Raw genomic sequence first — 20,178 nt, 5'->3', positions numbered from 1 at the left:
GAGCTACAGAGATGCCTTGTGGGTGGTGAGATTGACATTCTTATGCTACAAAAGTATCATCTTTGTGATCGCCGCATTCGGCGATGTCAGATTTTGCGTGGTCGCTATGATACGTTTTGGTCAGCTACTTTTGGACCTGGAGGCATCCAAGGTGGGGTATGTATGACCATTGCGGACTCTTTGCAGCAGGTCATTGTGGGCAGAGGGATTATTGTTCCAGGCAGGGCTCAGTGGATTACTATGCAGGTTCAGGGTTGCCTTATGGGCTTCCTGAACATCTACACGCCCAATGTGGCAAGTGCTCGTGGAGAGTTTTGGGCTCACATTGCAGAGTCTCTGCTGCAGGCAGAGCAATGGTGCATTGGGGGAGACTTCACTATGTTGGAGGACCCAACTGACAGGATTGGAGGTAGCCATACTACCGTGCATGGAGATGAGTTGGCAGCTTGGGAGAGGTTATGTATGACTGCGGGTTTCAGATGTGTGGCAACATTCTAGCTTTGTGAGGCCACCTGACAGCCTGGCCTTCTCTTGTTCGGACCGTAGAGTGGGAGGAGTGAATCTATCTCGGATAGATCGCTTCTACACTAGTGATCATTTCAGTGACTTGGGTGGGATTGTTGGCATTTTGGCTGGGACTTCCTTTTCGGACCATGCACCAGTGATCCTCACAGTGACTGATAGGCAGAGGATGGGGAGCATGATGCTGCGCATCCCTGAGAGGGTCTTGCTGGACTCTGCGCTCAGAGAGCGAGTGGAGGCTCTTTGGATAGAGAGCTTAGACATACAGGATTCTCCTGCTGACAGAGTGGCCTCTGGACTTGCTCAGCTTAGTCGTTTCTTTCTTCAGGAGTCTTCGGCTCGCCTGGCTGCAGCGAGAGAGGCCCTGCAGAGGATGCAAGAGCAGCATCCAGATAGTCCTTGGTTGGAGGAGCAGTTGCAGCAGGCTCGCCAGGAGATCGTCAGCACAGAGGAGAGGCTCCATGAGTTTGCTTTCCATTGACAGGCATCTCAGTGGACCCATGTTGGGGTGACAGCGTGACAGGCGCTTTCTTTGAGGCAGTGGGACCCCGGCATACGCATGCCAAGGTCAGTCAGTTGAGGAGGTCCGACGGGTCAGTTGCTTTAGAGCCAGAGGATATGCATGCAATTGCTACTGACTTTTACTGAGATTTACTGTCAGCAGAGCCTCAGTCAGAGCGCCAGGATGCATGCAGAGACCAGGTGTGGGCACAGATGCCTTGTCTTGTGACTGAGGAGATGCGCTAGAGGCTTGAGCTACCTCTTCAGCTAGAGGAGCTACTCGAGGCTCTCAGAGCACTCCCCCGTGGTAGCTGTTCAGGTGAGGATGGTTTGACTCCCAGCTTTTTCCTGGAGTACTGGGATTTGCTTGGCTCAGATCTTTGCAGCGCTTTTCCGTACATCTTGCACATAGGAGAGATGCCTGACAACATGAGTGAGGGCCTGATTTACCTCATTCCCAAGGAGGGTGGCTCCTTGGATGAGATTCGATAGTGGCGACCCATCATTATCCTCAACTCATCCTACAAAATTCTTGCCAAGGCTCTGAGTCTGAGGTTTCAGCCACTTCTAGAGAGCATTATACATGGGACACAGACAGGTTTTGTCAAGGAGTGTAGTATCCTTGGCTCCGTGGTGAGGATCTGGTGATACTTCCTCTCGATTTTGAGAAGGCCTACGATAGAGTTGACTTGTTGAACCCATAAGCCATGACCTGGCACTTGACTCTATGAGGGTTGAAAGTGTGTCTAGTGTTGAGGGTGGCTCCCTTTTATAGCCAGGGCCCAAGGTTACAAGGTGGAATGGAGGTTGCTTAATTCTTTAACTGTTGGAAGCACTTGGCTCTTGTGCCCTGTGGGGGCCACGGAGCTCTAGCCTCTCGAGCCAGTTAGCAAAGAGATTGCTCCATAAAGAGTCAAGAACGGCTTATTTTTAAAATGGTTGGGCCATTGGCCAGCCGTTTCCAACTGGACTCTGTTTCGGGAACAGAATCTGACATGCCAGAATCCCTCCCTTCCGCTGCGGTCCCTAGCTGTCTTCGACTGTGAGCTTGTGCCCCCCGTCCCAAATCCCTGTTCTCTCATTGCCTTGTTTCTATGAGAGAGGTTATTGTCATATCATCTTGTGTCTGTCTGAGGGTACTTCAAGAACTGCTTTTGTATCTTGGATATGGAAGTTAATGAATAAGTCTTTCATGTTCTGCTCATGTTTTTGTGCTGTTATGTTTTCTGTTTATGTCTGAATAATAAGTGTAGCTAACATTTTCCCACGCCTCTGCTCTCGTTTGTGTTATACCGGTTCCGCTAAAACCATTGATCATCTTGAGGTACAGCAATGTTGATGCAGGTCGAAGGTTTGGAATACCTGTTCGGGGTACACATTCACATGCTTTTGTCAGCTCCTTTATGGTAAAAATATTATTACTAGTCACTTCAATGTTTCATGGCTTTACAAGGGTGTAATGAGATTGGCTCAAGATGTAGTTATTAGTATTATGTTTGTGACATGAAGAAATTGCTGGTGTTTTTTTTTTTTTCAGGGTGTCGAGGAGATAACAGAGAGATCCCTTCCTAACAGCAATGGAAATGAAAAATGTGATGATTTTATTGGACTAACACAGCGTTGGTTGAGCAAGCTACAGGTGCAAAGTTTAGTTCTCTCCTTTTGTTGTAGCAAGAACTCATGGCATTGCTGTTTAATAAGTCTATTGGTAGCAGAAAGAGCAAGAAAGACAATGTTGAGTAGTAATATTAGTTGTTGCTGTGATGCTTAGTGATAGGTGCAAGCTCTGGCATATCTATGTAGCACAGTTCCTGATGCTATCTTTGGGTCTGCAGGCAACAGATTCTTTCAGGGGCCTGTTTTCGTATACAAATCGAAGTGAACTAGCAGCCTTTGTATCCTATGCAATATCTTTTCCAACGCAATTTCAAGCCCTGGTGGATACCTTTGATGTGGGTTTTAATATTGAAAACTTATTTGTGGAGCAAAATTTTGATGAATATTTACACAATGCATTAGCAGCTGACTTTGTTGTCAGAAGAACAGCAGTATTGAATTGTGCTTTTTTCTTGCTTCCAGGTCATGAGAAGTGGAGTTCCAAATTTTTGTGCCGTTGCCTTGGCATTAAATGAACTTGGGTAAGCTGGTGCATTTAAAGTTGCATTGTTAGCACCTTTTAGGGTTTTGAAGGAACTGGTGCACACAAAATTCATTGACTGATCTGAATGGCTAGGGACTGGCTTTTGTCTTGAAAAACTTGTTTGAGGGCATTAATTTTGAGAAGCTAATTTAAAAGGACCTGTAGGGTTTAGCTGGATAAAGGTGCTTTGACCCAATATTGCATACTATGTCTGCAAATGTGGTGCTAAAGCTGCCATGAACTCTTGTTTGCAGCTACAAGGCACTTGGCATCAGGTTGGATTCTGGCGATCTTGCCTATCTTTCAAAGCAATGTCGGAAAATCTTCTCAGTCATAGAGAAGGAATTTACTGTTCCAGGTTTTGGGAACCTTACAATCACAGCAAGCAATGATATAAATGAAGAAACACTAGAGGCTTTAAATAAACAGGTTAGTTTCGTTTTCAGTTGCAGTGTCCTCCTGGATGGGTTGTCAATGTTGGCCATGACCTCATCTTAGCAACGACAGGGTCATGAAATTGACGCTTTTGGAATAGGGACGCATCTTGTGACATGCTCATCACAGCCTGCGCTGGGTTGTGTGTACAAACTGGTTGAGATTAATAAGCAGCCTCGGATGAAATTATCTCAAGACATAGTGAAGGTCAGATCTATCAGTTCGTGTCCATATTATTTGGCAGTGCCTGAATTTCTGGTTTTGTTCCCAATAAGGCGCAACAGGTTACAATACCATGCAAGAAAGAAGCCTACAGGCTTTATGGAGTGGAGGGTTATGCTTTAGTAGATTTGATGAAAGGTGTGGATGAGCCTGTACCAAAGGTTTGATGAACTTTTATCTTTTTCTGCACTTATCTTCAGTAACCTTTTTTAAAGGCTTTTCATAAATGTTTATACAAGTTCAGCTCACAAGTCCTGACAATGATTGAACAGGTTGATGAACGAACACTTTGTCGGCATCCTTTTAGTGAATCAAGGAGAGCGTATGTGGCCCCAACAAAAGTTGAGAAACTTTACAAATGCTTTTGGGCTGGAAAATCAGGTTCTCTCTCTCTCTCTCTCTCTCTCTCTCTCTCTCTCTCTCTCTCTCTCTCGCTCTCTGTTCGCCTTCCCCCAGCTGCCCACGCCCCTCGTGTTGCCCCACCCGCCTAGCCCCGCCCACGCGCTGCCCCCCCCCTCCCCTTGCCACGCCCTTGCGCTGCCCCTCCCCTACCATACCTCCTCGCGTTCCCCCACTCGCCCAACTACCACGCCCGCTGCCCTAGTACAGGCCCAGCAGTTTTCCACAAGGGAATCCAGAAATTCAGATAGGAGATTTTCTCGGCAAATGTATGCTTAATGCGGATGTACGCTTGGTGCGGGAGATAATGTATGCATAGTGTGGATGCATATGTGTGCTTAGTGGCTCTTTTTCGGACGGCGATTAAGCATGAGGAAGCTGAACAATAAAGCCGACCCCCTAGAGGATGCCATTCAAAAGTGCAAAGAGGAAATGACGGAGACCATTACCAAGATGAACCGCAATCTCTTGGGCACAATAAAAATGCTCGAAGGATACGTGCTGATCCAAGAGAGCAAGATAAATACACTGGAAGACCAAGTGACGACTCAGGATGAAGAGATTGCGTCACTCAAGAAAGATCTTACCGAAGCACGATCAAGAAACACATTGGAAGAGGGCGAACTGCAACCCTCAGTAATCGAAGAAATCAACACGATCAAGGAGCAAGTGCGGGCCATCAAAGAGGGAGAAGAGCAACACAAAGAGATGACGACTTCTTGGGTGGATGTTCTTACAAAAATTCAACAGAAGGCGGAAGCCGAGAAATGGATCGAGGTGGTCCAGAAAGGAAAAGGCAAGGAGATAACGTCCACGTCCACACCCACTATCATTAATCAGACACTAGAGAAGGAGCACGGAAGACGTGTGCGCGCTTTACATGTGAGAATTTGCGGTCTTAAAGACAAAGGCAATGTGGACGAAGAGGTAAAAGAACTCATGGCCTTGATGGGGGGTTCATGAGCCGACACACACAAGAGCCTGGAGAGTGGGCAACATAAAGAAAAATGGAAGCAGTGGGGAAACCTCAAAAGAAAGAGCACTCATCCTCCGTTTTCCCTCCATGGAAGCGAAGAAGTCTTTCTTGAAGAAAAGACCAACTCTTAAAGAGACGGGCATCTTTCTCGGGGATGATCTTACCCTCTCAAAGATCGCTCATATGTAGGAAGTAATGCCGGAGATTAGAGCGGCAAGGGGAAAAGGCAAGATTGCCTTTTACCGAGATGGAAGAGTGGTAATACTAGAGCGACGCTCCACATGACGGTGCGAGACTTATGGGACCACACTCAAAGTGGCTGCCTGGAACTGTAATGGATCTATGCGTCTTGATGTGGGTGCTTTTGAGGATAGTTTTACCGGAAGAGACATCATCTTTTACTCTGAGACACACCAGGCCCCTGGGCAATCCATGCCTCACATCAGTGGATACAGGTGGGAGACAGCTTACAAATAGGAGTCACGCTCAGAGCACAGAGGACGGGGCTCGGGGGGAGTGGCAGTGTTATTTAGAGAGGATCTGCAACCATTGATACATATAGCCCGTAGGGATGAGCAAGCTAGGTACATGTGGGTGAGATTGAAAGCAGAGACAGGCAGATATCTCTACATTGCTATTTGCTACTTCCCCCCGAGTACATCAATCTATGCATCACCCAGAGGACAATCCCCTTTTTCTATTTTGGACGATGACATATGGGAGTTCTCTAGAGATGGTGACATTATCATTCTAGGGGACTTCAATGCTAGGACTGCCCATCACCAGACAGTGTTCTATGATACTTAAGAGGAGATGCTGAGAGAGCTAGATGTTGTAGAGACGGGCTTGTCCAGACTATCACACGATGTGGAATATACCGAGTATGGGCGACACCTGATAGACATGGGCACCGCACATGGATTGGCCATCTTGAATGGCCTACAAAGGTTTCCTGCTGCGGGAGGTTTCACATGCTTCCCACACAGACATGGAGCCAGCACAGTGGACTATGTCATGGCACAATTGAATCTCATCTCTAGTATCCAGGATCTCACAATTGGGCCCAGACCGGTCGGGGTGGCAGTGGATCATGCTCTTGTGTCCATGACCATCTCTTTCCAGTTCAGTGTAGCACATAGGCCACGGGTAGCAGCCCCTACCCGCTACACCTTTACGCGGGAGACGGATTTTGTATACATAGACGGGATCTATAGACGCCTATGCATTGAGGAACCGGGGCGACCTCTAGAGGAGCTAACTACTATACTGACACAAACATTACATGATGCAGCAGCAGAGGCATACCCACACACCCAGCCTGAGCAGAGACGCCGATCATGGAGCATGCCTTAGAACAGCTGGTACGATGAGGAGTGCCGCTAGACTAGAGCTAGACTTCAGAGGGAGGTGCTTTTGGGGGACGTCACTCACAGACAGTCACAGATTGACTTCCGACGCCTGGTGCGGCGAAAGAAGAGGGCATTTTTGGCTCGACTCGAGCATGATCTATACCAGCTATTCTTGAGTTAAGACTCGCGTGAGGCGTGGTGGCTCTTTCATGAGCAATCCCCCCCCCCCCCCTCGCTGTTACCTCCACAGAGACCTGGGGTCAGTACGCATCATCTTTGTACATAGTACCTGGACAGCCGCCCCTTCCCAACCCCCCCGATCCATGCCCACACACATGTGCTTTTTTCACCGCTGAGATGGTGAAGAAAGCCATTGACAGGATGAGGACTGGGAGAGCATATGATCATGATGGCTTAGTCGCTGAGCATTTCATGCATGCCAAAGACCTACTAGCAGAGCTTCTAGCAGTTATGTTTAACCGTGCCATGTGTGAGGGCCTACCGAACACTTGGAGCCTATCTACGATTGTACCTATCTTCAAGTCAGGAGACCCCATGGAGCCTGGGAATTATCGCACTATCATGATTGGACACACACTGGCACGGTTGTATGCATCCATTCTTGAGCAGCAATTGAGTAGATGGGCAGAGAGGGAAGGAATGCGTGCAGCTGGGCAGGCAGGGTTCAGGAGAGGCTTCTCTACTCTTGACCATATCTTGACACTTAGGGCCATCATCGAGGAGGGCAGATCTCATGGGAGACGGATCTATTGTAGCTTTGTGGACTTTCGCAAAGCCTTTGACACAGTACCCAGAGCTAGATTGATGCGCAGATTACAGGAGATGGGAGTACCCACAGAGCTCATTTGGGGGATCATGGCATTGTACAGATCAGTAATAGGGTATGTATGCACCCCTGAGGGACTATCTACACCGGTTCACTCCACTATTGGGGTGAAGCAGGGCTGCCCGCTCTCTCCTACTCTATTCGGTATGTATGTGGATGAGGTTATTGACTACATTGAGAGCGATGTGATAGAGGTGCACAGTTGGCAGGGACATGGATTCCACTTTTGTTATATGTTGATGATATTGTGTTGATCTCCAAATCTCCGGAGGGAATGCAACGTCAATTGGATGCTTTGCATAGGTTTGCCCACGAAAGTGGTTTGTCTGTCAACCTTAGTAAAACCAAGGTTATGGTGTTTAATACCACCCCACAGTGGATCAGGAGGTAAGCACCTACATTCACATACGGCTAGGAGACTGTGGAGTACACAGATGCCTACACTTACCTTGAGAGTGGATTTTATTGGACCTGCATTCTCACTCAGAAGAGCAGCAGAGACCAGACTGACTAGAGCCCACGCAGCATTGGGTAGATTGGAGAGGATGTGTTCGCAGGTTCAGTTTCAGGAGCCCCGGACGAAGCTCTGGCTCTTTGACACTTTGGTGGCTTCTGCATTGCTCTATGGAGCTGAGATATGGGGACCTTCATTGGATCACCACGGGAGGCCCAGTCGCACTGATGGATGGGGAAACATGGAGAAACCTCTCGTCTCTATGATCTCGCGGCTCATTAGAGCCAAGGCATCAGTACCACGGGCCATTATCCGAGCAGAGCTAGCGGCCCCCCCACTAGTGGTTGAGGCGCTCACCAGATCAGTCTCCTTCATACACCGCACATGGAAACTTCCTAGAGACAGATATGCTCGCATTGCACTTGAGTCCTCTCGACAGTTAGCCATGCAAGGAGATACAACATGTTGGTATGGGGAGATGGCATCATGGTTTCAGGCGCATGGGTTCAGCATAGACAGGCTGCCACCATTCCAGTACTCACTGGATGCACCATCTCTCACTCTTACACAGTCTGAGATCACCAGGCTCATCCGCCAAGACCTGTGTCACGAGGACGTGGCAACTGCTAATCTTAGTTGTTGGTTTCTTTCGAATGAATTTTGTTTAATTTTTGAGACCCTCTTTTTGAAGCTGCAAATGGTCGGACATTGTATGGCCAATGTGAACGGTAGTTTGTCTAGGCTCAGTTCAAGATCATGTAGGTCCCCCCCGTCACTTAGCAAGTTGGTGGATACTAGGAAGTGAACTCAATAAAGGCATAAAGTCAAGGTGGGATCACCAACAGAAAGTATCCCACAGTTGGGCCACATTGCACTTTTGGATGCGGTCCCAATGAGGATAGATGGTCAGATGACCAGTGGGAGCCCAACGGAAGCATCTCCTAAAATTTAGGGAACTGCTATTTTGGGCCGTGAAATGTGTTCGCATCATTGCCTTCGGAATGACAAGGGGAACATTTTATTACTCTGCTACAAAGTTAATTGATGCACTTGTTGAGAGATTTTTAAGCAGGAAGCCCAATGCGGGGAAATTGCATGTATGAGTGCCAAGTGGCACTTTTTGACCAATTTACCAAGTTTGGGAGAACAAAACTCGTAACTGACTTTTTGGAGCACTTTTGGAGGCTGATAACTGTGATTTTCAGCCATTTCTCTCCATTTTTGAGCTTCCCATAACCTCACCTAGGACCAAGGAGCTCATTTTCAGCATTGGAAGGCATCAAATGCGTGTTTACAGGACTGTTTTGCTGCGTTTTCAGCGATACGCAGGTTTTGGCAGGCATGGAAATCTTCCCCTTTTTGCATCTATTTGTTCACAGATGCATTACAGGTCAAGGGCAGCAGAGGGGGCGCTCGATTTTATGCTGGGAGAGGCCTCCTTTTGCATTTTGTCACAGGTTAAGAGCTATGGAGTTCTTCCTTTCCCCCTTATGTACAGTGCGGTGCCAGGAGCGATGCCCTGCACGCTACGCACTGCTCTCTCTCTCCCCTATGAGCAGTTTGTTATGCCCCTCTAGTGGGCTTTTCATTTGACCAATGTACAGTTATGTGGGTTCATGCGCGATTGCCGAGGCAAGAGCCTCTTGCACAGGTACTGGATTAGCTAACGGCTAGTCCCCCGCAGGTACATGTGAATTCGGAGAGGTTTCACGTGAGAAATCTCGTCTGATTCAAAGGGCAAGTAGCCCTACAGGTGCGGGAGCTCGAGGTCTTGCTACAGATGCGACCGGCACGTGAAACGGAGCCCAAAACAGGGAATTACAGCCTGCTGTGTATTTTTTGCAGGTTTAGGGTTTCGGCCCTAAACCCTAAACAGACCCTAATACCCCCAGGAGGTTCGGAGACGGGAGGAGACCGCTGTACAAGTGATCTGGTGCATTTTCGGGGCAAAAAACAGAGAATTCAGCGTGCTGCAGATTCTCGCCAGGTTTTGCAAAGTGTCCGTATGCGTCGGGAAAGTCATCTATTGCGTGGGGATACTAACTGTGAAGCGTCCTAGTACAGTTATGTTACCGAAATCGGGCCAGAACAGGTGTTTCTTAGCCTAGATTGTGCAGGGCAGCTCGTAGGAGATCACAGGTTTTATTCCCTCTGCTAAAGAATAAAGAAATACCGAAAGGGACGCCAATTTTGGGGCCTACAGGTTGTCGGCGTCTGCTCGGAGCGTTCTAGCTTCCGAGCCGTGTGTGTACTTAGGTGTTAATCCCCGTCAGGTTACCTTTGCAAAGTACTCTGTGTGTGTCTAAAGTAAAGAATTTCGGGTGAAAGCCAACGCCTACCGCCCCACGGGCCGGTTTCAACTTGACCCAGCTAGACACTAGGAGGACATGGATAGAGCCAGCATAGGAATTGGGCACGAAGAATCTCATAGTTACCCGGAACGCGGAACGGGAACGGCAACGGGATCCCCGCGGAACGGGGGAACGGCTAGGGGTCCGGAACGGGAACGTCGCGGAACGGGAGGTATAAAAAACACCCAAATAGTGCAATTTTTAGCTCCTTGTGTTTAAATACAAGGAGTATTAGAGTGCTTTGACTCTAATACTCACAAAAAACTCGTTTTGAAGACCATTCAACCTTGCTATGACTAGATGATGAGAGAGAGAGAGAGAGAGAGAGAGAGAGAGAGAGAGAGAGAGATTTGAGAGAGTGGGAGGGAGAGGAAGAGAGCTTGAAGGCTTGAAGCCTTGAGCCTTGAGAGAGTGAGTCTTGAGAGGGAGAGATCTTGAGAGTGAGAGGGAGAGAGCTTGAGCCTTGAGGATTAGCTTGTGAAGAGAAAGGGGGAGGGGGGTGCATTTTATGAGTCCTTGAGGCCTTGCACACTTTCAAAAGAAGCCCAAACATTTACTTCAATTTTTTCAATTTTTGCCAAATTTGTTTGTAGCCGTTGGCCGTTCCAGGGGCATTCCGGAACGGTCCGGGGGCGTTTCGGAACGTTCCGGAACGGCCGTTCCGGTTTGCATTGGCCACCCGGAACGTTAGACATTCCGGGACGTTCCGGAACGTTCGGGAAGGGAACTGCCCCCCGGAACGCCGGAACGGGGGCTAGGGGGCGTTCCTCGGTAACTATGACGAAGATGGCTTTCTACAGAGACCATCTTCTCCAGCTTACGGAGGATGGTTTTGTGACGAGACCCAGATACATGGACACCCACTTGTCTCATGGGATACGATGTGCTATTGGCCAGTTACGCACATCTTCTCACCCGCTGCGGATTGAGACTGGGAGATATAGCGGAGTACCAGCAGAGGCTAGGACTTGCCCCTTGTGTGACATGGAGCCTGAGACAGAGTTGCACTACACATGCCGCTGCCCCCTCTACTACGAGATACGAGGCCGCTTCCATTGCTTGTTCAGAGAGGGTTTTGGACCACTCTCAAGAGTCATGGGATACGAGGATCAAAGATGCCTGGGTTTGTTCTTGCTCGAGCTGCGCAGACACAGAGATAGCCTGATGAGTGGCGAGGCTAGCCAGTCTCAAAGACGGATCACAGACTTCTTTAGAGCAGACACGCGACAGCTGCAGGAGCCACTCCCATAGCAGAGCTCCCTCTCGTCTCACACCAGAGGCACATTGACCGACCGAGCGATTGAGTTGGGGAAGTCCAGGCACCCACGATTGCGGAGGACTACACAGCATCGACAGAGGCTACGTCAGAAGATTTGGAGCACTCTGGCCAGGCATGCACGACGCCCGGTCAGACTACTAACCATGGAGGAGATTGATGAGATCCGCCAACGATTGATGCTAGTTCTCCTGTGATTCAGCTATCCCAGCAAGCCGCCCATTTTGCTTAGTTCACATCGACCAGTCTAGGATCCCATAGTATATATCTTTGTTTTGTTATGTTGTTATTTTGTTACTCTGACTTTGTATCAGATCCACCACATTGTAACTTTCTGGTCTCATAGGTCACTTTGGCCTTTTGAAGACGTTAATATAACATTTCATTTCATTTCGTCTCTCTCTCTCTCTCTCTCTCTCTCTCTCTCTCTCTCTCTCTCTCAGCATATAGACATGCACATACCCCTAGTACTAGACCCCCTCATAGATCCCGTCACAAACCAAGGTTGTACTACCTGAGCATATAGACATGCACATACCTAGTACTAGAGCTCCCACCCCCCCCAACCCCCCCAACAATGATCCCATCACCAACCAAGGTTTTTTATCCTTATCCTTATTTTGTACCAGTTTGGATTGTTTTATCTTTTCCGATAGCTGGAGGACACACACACATGTATATTTGATTTGTCTCATAGGCTGACTTCGGCCTCACATAGACGTTAAAACAATCTTCTTCTTCTTTTTCTTCTTCTCTCTCTCTCTCTCACACACACACACACACACACACACACACACACACACACACACAATATTTTATCAAATTGAATATCTTGAGGGCTCAGTCCCCAAGTTCAAATATACAAAATATGCCTATCACCACAAAGGTTTGATCCCAAAATCCACGAAAGATACATGCCAAGGCTATTTCTTGGTTCTCATCTCTCAAATCTCCTAGCATTTACATTTTGTATCGACTCCAAGAGGTGGAAAATTCTCCTCAATCTGTCTTATAAGAATAGCAAGAGGAATCTCATCTCCCGACTACATGAAGAAGAGCAAGAGGGATCTCATCTCCCAACTACATGAATCACAACAATAGCCTTAGGAAGCATCTATGGCATGTATATCTGGCATGCAATCGAGGACGTTTGCGATTTCAAGAGGGGGGGTATGTCATGAGGCTATGGCAACCACTAACCTTAGTTGGTGGTTTCTTTCCCTTGATTTTTATTTAATTTTTGGGACCCTCCTTTTGAAGTCACAAATGGCCGGACATTGTGTGGCCAGTGAGACGGCCAACGACCGATAGTTTCACTTGCAGCAGTGAAGGGTAAGTCGACATGAGTTGGTCGGACGAGTTGGCACTGAAATCCGAGTAGTAAAAGTATGTCTAGGCTCAGTTCAAAGTCATTGAGGCCCCGCGGGACACTTAGAAGTTCGTGGGTACTAGGGAATTAACTCAAAAGAGGCAAAGTGGACACATGGCGGCTCCGAGTGGATTTGCCAAATTCATCAACAAGAGGGGGTGCCCTTATTTGAGAAGGGGGCTGATTTTTGTGCATTGTGACTACAGTGTGTGTGTGAGTAGTGGGTGCAGGTGATCACAGCTTTAATGGAAAGCTTGCCTTCTCCCTTGTCTCATGTAGCGGATGATTTGCTCTCGTGCATCTCTCTCTCTCCCCTTTGCACATATGGTAATGCCCCACTTGTTGGGCTTCTCAGATGACCATGTACAATTTTGGGGGTTTTAGGTGCGTTTGCCAAGCCAAGAAGAAGAAACCTTTTCTCATACACACTACCCTTGAGTAGGAGAGGATAGGACATGCGTGCCGCCTCAAAATAAGAGCCATGGGCATAGCGGAGAAGAAAGACGCCACACCTGACATGGATGGTTGAGAACTATGTACCAAGCTTGGGTACAAAGAAAAAGAGCCACCCCCCTTCAACAAGATTTGGAGAGCTAGCAAAGACCTAAAAGAGAGAGAGAGGGCACTCATCCTCCAATTCCCCTCTTTCATTTGATAGAGGGTGATTCTACGAGAACTCACAGCCCCATCCATCTACCTAGATGATGACCTCACACCGATACAAGTAGAACATAGTCTGACATGCATGCCTAGGGTGCTCAAAACACGTGAAGAAGGAAAGAAGGGATCATATATTCCATACGGCGAGCTGGGGGCAAGGGTGCAGACCTTGGAGGTACCTCAATATATATCATGCTTTACGCTGTGGAGCGTGTGGGTGTGCGGGTGTGCGGGTGCAAAGTAACATAGGGCGATGTATATACTCTACTCATGTGTAATCTCTAGGCGGATCCAAATAAAACGAGCCTTAAAATCTCATGCTACAAAATGTATCCTACTCTGCCTCTCCTGTCTAAGGAGAACGGCCACTCCTCCAGACCCTCAGTACCATGCGACATTTTAGAGCAGAGTTAGCTACTCCACTTATGCTAGTTGAAGGTATCTTTGAGACAGCTTGCCTCATTCAGAGGATGAGAGAGATGCCAGCAGATAGACTCGCACGCATAGCTTTTGAGGCCTTCGGACGGATTTCAGAGTCAGGGGAGCATGAGGTTCGGTACTCATAGGTGAGAAAGTGGTTTGAAGCACATGGAGTAGACATGGATACCCTCCCAGTATGACCCGGAACAACCTTTCATCCAGCTCTCACACAGTGAGAAGAACACTTTACTCTTACAAGATCTATGGCAGCTCTACATCAGAGACAAGGATTGCACCTAGATAGCCTCTTCCCTTGAAGATGATGTATTACAGTGAGCACTTCTTGACCATGCTAGACGAGGATTTCATCTAGAGACTACACTACATGGACACATACATGCCACATAGCTCATGAGTAGAGATATAGACAAGAAGAGCTGCTCATATCCCCCCGTGCTGAGAGGTTCTGCAAACGTTGCACTGAGATGGTAACTGAGGATGAGGAGCACTTTGTCTAGACTCTACAGATATAGAGCATATGAGAAAATCAGACACACATGCACTTTTCACAAGCCAGCCCACCCTAGAACAGATCAGCACCAGTTTGGCCGTTTCCTAGTGGAGATACATAGACAGAGAGACACACTGCTGGCACCTATAGGGGGCAGCAGAGGGTGTTATCATGCTCATTCGATCCAGTATCCACCTTTATAAGAGGCTCTGTCTCCTTATACTGAACCACCTGCAAAAACAACGAAAGATTACAATTTACCTCAGTCCTTCCCATCACAAGGTAATAGGAATTAAAAAAACTACCCAATTGGTATAGCTGTTCTGGCAGACATTGACCGTCACAACCTTGGTCCCTACCGCCTCCTTGTGACTGAGGAGATGCGTCAGAGGCTAGAGATGCCACTTCAGCTTGAGGAGTTGCACACGGCTCTTAGGGCCCTCCCCCGTGGTAGTTGTCCAGGTGAGGATGGGTTGACTCCCAGCTTTTTCTTGTAGTAGTGGGACCTGCTTGGCCCAGATCTCTGTAGTGCTTTTCAAAGCTAGGAGATTCCCTTGATACAGAACTCCAACCATGGCACACAGATCCTTGAGATCCAAACTCACCACCACCAGGCAGCCCAAGAGAGATTTACTCAGATGCTGTCAGACCCAGCCACAATCATACACTCAACCCTTGAACCACGCCCTAAATCTTACACCCCCAGTTTGACATAGGATGGAGCTAGTCAGGTTGATGTGCTTCATGATTGTACTTTTGTGAGCGTATAGATGTGCACCCATACCCCTAGAGAAAAAGCTCCATACCCCATCTTCATATACCGTGTATCTTGTATCCTAGCCTCCCATGAATCACCCCCTCCCTCCCTCCCTCCCTCCCTACCACTGCAGGACCACATTTTGTCACTTTGCACTTTTGTCCTTTCTCGACACATGGAGGACACACACATGTATATTTGATTTGTCTCATAGGCCGACTTCAGCCTTAACTAGACGTAAAAAGATCTCTCTCTCTCTCTCTCTCTCTCTCTCTCTCTCTCTCTCTTCTCCAGCTCACGGAAGATGGTTTTGTGACGAGACCAAGGTACATGGATACCCACTTGTCTCATGGGATACGATGTGCTATTGGCCAGTTACGCACATCGTCTCACCAGGTACGGATTGAAACTGGGAGATACAGCGGAGTACCAGTAGAGGCCAGGACATGCCCCTTGTGTGACCTGGAACCTGAGACAGAGCTGCATTATACATGCCGCTGCCCCGTTTACTACGAGATACGAGGCCGCTTCCATTGCTTGTTCAGAGAGGGTTTTGGACCACTCTCAAGAATAATGGGATACGAAGATCAGAGATGCATGGGTCTGTTCTTGCTCGAGCTGCGCAGACACAGAGAGAGCCTGCTGAATGGCAAGGCCAGCCAGTCTCAAAGACGGATCACAGACTTCTTCAGTGCAGACACGGGACAGCCGCAAGAGCGACCCCCACAGCAGAGCTCCCCCTCGTCTCACACGAGAGGCACACTGATCGACCGAGCGATTGAACTGGGGAAATCCAGGCGCCCACGACTGCGAAAGACTACACAGCATCGACGAAGGCTACGACAAAAGATTCGGAGCACGTTGGCCAGGCATGCACGACGCCCGGTCAGACTACTAACTATGGAGGAAATTGATGAGATTCGCCAACGACCGATGCTAGATCTTTTGTGATTCAGTTATCCCAACAAGCCGCCCATTTTGGCTTAGTTTTTTGCTTAGATCACATTGACCAATCCAAGATCCCATAGAATATATCTTTGTTTTGTTTTGTACTGTTGTTAGGTTATTTTGTTACCCTGACTTTGTATCAGATCCACCACCTTGTAACTTTCTGGTCTCATAGGTCATTATGGCCTTTTGAAGACGTTAATATAACATTTCATTTCATTTCATTTCATTTCTCTCTCTCTCAAATAAAAGAATGAATATTTATTGAGACTTAGCTTTGTAGGTTTGAGATCTTCCCATCTCCTCCCATGCATGCACCAAGTAACATACGTACATAGATCATCATACATGCATGATGTATACATCTTGCAAGCACACATGCACATGCACTCATTTATCTTCTTTGCATGTGTTCAAAAGGGATCTCTGCAGAGCCTTTGCCATGTTTGGAAGGTGTGAGAAAGCGATGTAAGGCACAGCTTGCTGCAATGCGCCCCGATCACCTGCGTGCCTTGAATCCCACACCTTACAAGGTATGAAGTCATTTTGGAGTCCATCAATGAGTTGGTGTGTTTTACTGTTTGTTTTTTCAGTGTCTTGTCAAGGTCTGTTACATAGTGAGAGAGTAGTATGCAAACCTTGCTATACCAAAAGGTTTTTTATTAGTCTGACACTTTTTTAATGGGGCCAGGTTAGTGTCACAGGAAAACTTTATGATTTCATTCATTTCTTGTGGCTCAATGAAGCCCCTGTTGGGGAGTTGAGGTAAGAGGCTTTGCATGTGTAGGGTAATTTTATCTCACTCAAGATTCTTTTTCACCAAAAATTTGTCAGTAGCATCGAGCAAGAGCCCATTTTTTGTTATGGCCTTGATAAGCCATGGCTCAAATTCAATAACGTGCCCCCTTTTTGTACAGCCAAAAAATCCAAAATAGCTTTTTCCTGGTCTAAACCGGGGGCTAAACTGCGCAAGCACACCAGTAATTTAATTTTAACTTTGAAATTGTTTGGTTTATATACTTGCTGTTATTTCAGCATTGAAGTTAAGAACAACAATTTGAGGCATCAGGTGGCCTCGAACTTGTCAGGCAAAAAAAATATTTTTGAAAAATTGTGAATTTCTGAGAAGAAATTAGCTCTTTGTGATTAGTTGTTTCCTGCATACCATTTTTAAAAATCATCCGGGTCTCCTTGCAGCGCCAGACACAAAAATAGTCTTTTTCAATCACATGGATATTTGTGAAGGAAGAAATGCTTGTGCATGCTAGTCAGCTCAAGAATTATTTTGACAAATTGGAGGGGTTGAAGTTGCTAATTATTAAATTGAAGCTCACCCCATGCAATAGCGGGGTAGAACGGTGTTTGGTGACGGCTCAGATTAATGCTTTAAATTTAGTTGCTACGGTAGGCCCAGTGTTCGGGAAAAACCATTTTCCAAAGCATACACAATTCCTTTTTATGCGTTTTCCAGTGAAAAAGGAAAATTTAATAAATTAAGCTAATATATTTATGCTATTTTTCACAAAATCTAGGCATAGTTTCTTCCTTTCCCTCTTGCTATTAACCGGCACTTTTAAATTTTCAAAGCGGCACAATTGTACACACGTTTCCTGAACACTGGCTAGGCCTATTGAAGAATGTAACTAGGCTTTGAAATTGTATCTTTTGAGGTTGAGCTTTATTTTATGGAAAGCTATGAGCTCACATCTATCCAATCATTAAGCTAGGACGAATTTTCGTCTTCACAAATCAATCTATCAACAAGGGGCCTACACAACGATTGTGCAAAGACTAGTTGCATTGAGGCATGGTAATGGCACAGCACAAGTGCAACAATGAACTAGTTAAAGATTGAGTGAAAGTCGAGTGGATACGGATCAAGTAATGTGTCGTTCGTGATTGCCTATCCTACTTAAAGAGTCTTGTTCTTGCTAAAGAGTATAGGAGACATTATTCTTTCTTTCCAATGTCCTTAAAAAGGTCATAACTATGGGTTTGTGTACATTTAAGATACTCATTGGAGAGGGCATGGGTTAAGATAGAAGAGTATTGGAGTGGAGACATTGTGTAGAACTTTTATACTGCATAGTAAGTGGGGGACTTGGCATTGATGGAGTTGACATCGGAGTCCTCTACATCAATAGTTAGAATGTGCTACAGTAACTAGTTTTTAACCTCCATTATCACCTTTCTGACTTTCATCTCTCTCTCTCTCTCTCTCATCAATGAGTTCCTTTCCAATATCCAATTTGCATCTCAAGGTAAAAGTGTGGGTCCTCGAGTCTTACCAAATACACAAGAAGATTTAGAAATTTTCTCATGTAGGAAAAGGGAGCCTTTTTGAGTGTTTTTCATACAATGCATAACATCATGAGCTTCTGCTCGGGAGGCACCGCATACCTAGCTATGTACGATTGGCCCATGGTCCCCTACCCCCAATCGTACATAGCTAGGTATGCCGTGCCTCCCTCACAAAAGCTCATGATGTTGAGGTAAGTCATAATGTGGGAATTATTGTGAGAATCTGTCCAAAACTGCCAATATTTTCGAGCAAGGCAAAAACCGAGCAACTTGCCATCAAACATAAAGCTAGATAGGATGGCAGGTAAAGATGTTCTATTTGTCCATTTGGAGCCTATCTGGCAATTGGCACACCTCTCTCTCTCTCTCTCTCTCTTCTCGCATACAACTAGCCATCTTCTTAAGTACCTTGCAGGAGCGAGAGTCATTGGTGTTGGGAGTACTGCAGGTGTAGTGAGTCGATCTCTGAACTTGTTTTTAATTTATATTGAATCGGAAAAATTGAAGGATTCGTCTGAGTAGTGTAGGCCAACAAAATACACCTTGAAACAATTTTCGTTCAACACTCGCTTTTTTAATAAATGATTAACACTTGAAGATAAGCAAGAAGCTCCTTGAAGAGTGAAAGAATCTCATGAAGATTCCATTGAATGTCAATAGAGGTGAGCCAATAAATAAGTATGCAAGGCCCTCGTCAAATGGTTCATTTTTTTAAAAAAATAAAGAAAATGATTTTTGGAAGGGAAACGGTGGCCCATCTTTACTGAAAACTCCTTGTGGCCATCCTCGTCGGCACGGATGGCTACAGATAGTTTTCCATTGAAAACGGCAAAAATGGTTTTTGGAAGGGAAATCGTGGGCCATCTCTACTCACGAACAAGGTGCTTGGGGAGGAAGGTGAGCTAAAGGAAGCGCTGGTGCACATATTCTACAAAGAATTAGGCTTTCCGGGCATGGTCAGCAAGCCATAGCTCCGCATAGTGGAGAACGAGGAGGTGGACGCGATGCTGCTCTCTGCGCAAACAATGGAGATAGGGTTCCATTGTAAGAAGCTCACCCACACGGAGGCGCAACCCGTTGTGAAGCTCGTGTCGCATTGGGTGCAGTTGGCAAGCACCGGCAACTCTGCACATTCTTTCCTCCTGGGCAAAGATGTCTACGTTTTTCTCTCTGGAAACCTGCTAGCCACAAGGAATATGAGCGTGTTCTTTCCTACTGCCAACAACATCGTCAAGAAGGAGAGGAACTCTTGAAAACCACTCGTGGCCATCCACGCTGGAAGCGGTTGTCACTTGGAACACGGAGCCAACGTACTGAATAAGTAAAGCCAACAAAAATTGAGTGAAAGTGGATGAGCACGAATCCGAGCATGGACCTAGGACAGCGGCACACTGACATGGAACTTGCATTCCTAGCCAAGCTACTTCTGTATGGTGCCCGCCAACAGTCCTGTCCTCTCTTTCTTCTCAGGATTCACATTTCGTCTTGGTTTTTCGTCTCTTTTAGAGATGTGAAAGGTGTTGACCCTTGTGTACCTCGAGACATTGGCACCGTTGCTGGGAAATGAATACCTAAACTAGAACAAACACAGCCGAGTCCGACAAAATTGCCTTAAGTATACCGTTAGGTCAGATAGGTTAGAAAAAGAGACCAAGATTTTCGTGGTCTTTGTTTCGTGTGATTGTGGTGAGTTTCTCGCTGCAAAAATGTTAGACGATTAGGATAAGTATTTTAGATAGG

At 46.8% G+C, this 20,178-nt stretch overlaps 1 protein-coding gene across 2 annotated transcripts in view; it reads left to right on the top strand.

The window, feature by feature from the left end:
• Window positions 1–17,140, top strand: part of LOC147441048 (nicotinate phosphoribosyltransferase 2-like) — a 44,999-nt gene extending 27,859 nt beyond the window's left edge. The window contains exons 6-15 of one of the 2 annotated variants that reach the window (XM_086482791.1): window positions 2,354–2,429; window positions 2,561–2,662; window positions 2,859–2,975; window positions 3,103–3,161; window positions 3,418–3,592; window positions 3,671–3,805; window positions 3,874–3,981; window positions 4,093–4,201; window positions 16,558–16,670; window positions 16,829–17,140. In XM_086482791.1, coding sequence (XP_086338917.1) covers window positions 2,354–2,429; window positions 2,561–2,662; window positions 2,859–2,975; window positions 3,103–3,161; window positions 3,418–3,592; window positions 3,671–3,805; window positions 3,874–3,981; window positions 4,093–4,201; window positions 16,558–16,670; window positions 16,829–16,906 — 1,072 coding nt within the window. In that variant the 3' untranslated portion in view covers window positions 16,907–17,140. The remainder of the gene's footprint in view (window positions 1–2,353; window positions 2,430–2,560; window positions 2,663–2,858; window positions 2,976–3,102; window positions 3,162–3,417; window positions 3,593–3,670; window positions 3,806–3,873; window positions 3,982–4,092; window positions 4,202–16,557; window positions 16,671–16,828) is intronic. The other variant, XM_086482792.1, reaches the window with a different exon arrangement.
• Window positions 17,141–20,178: the final 3,038 nt, after the last annotated feature.

Source organism: Adiantum capillus-veneris, chromosome 15 (genome assembly GCF_014529385.1).
Source record: "Adiantum capillus-veneris isolate H3 chromosome 15, ASM1452938v2, whole genome shotgun sequence".
Classification (NCBI taxonomy): Eukaryota; Viridiplantae; Streptophyta; class Polypodiopsida; order Polypodiales; family Pteridaceae; genus Adiantum; species Adiantum capillus-veneris.
The sequence above is the reverse complement of the archived record's forward strand: the minus strand, read 5'-3'. Positions and strand labels throughout refer to the sequence as shown.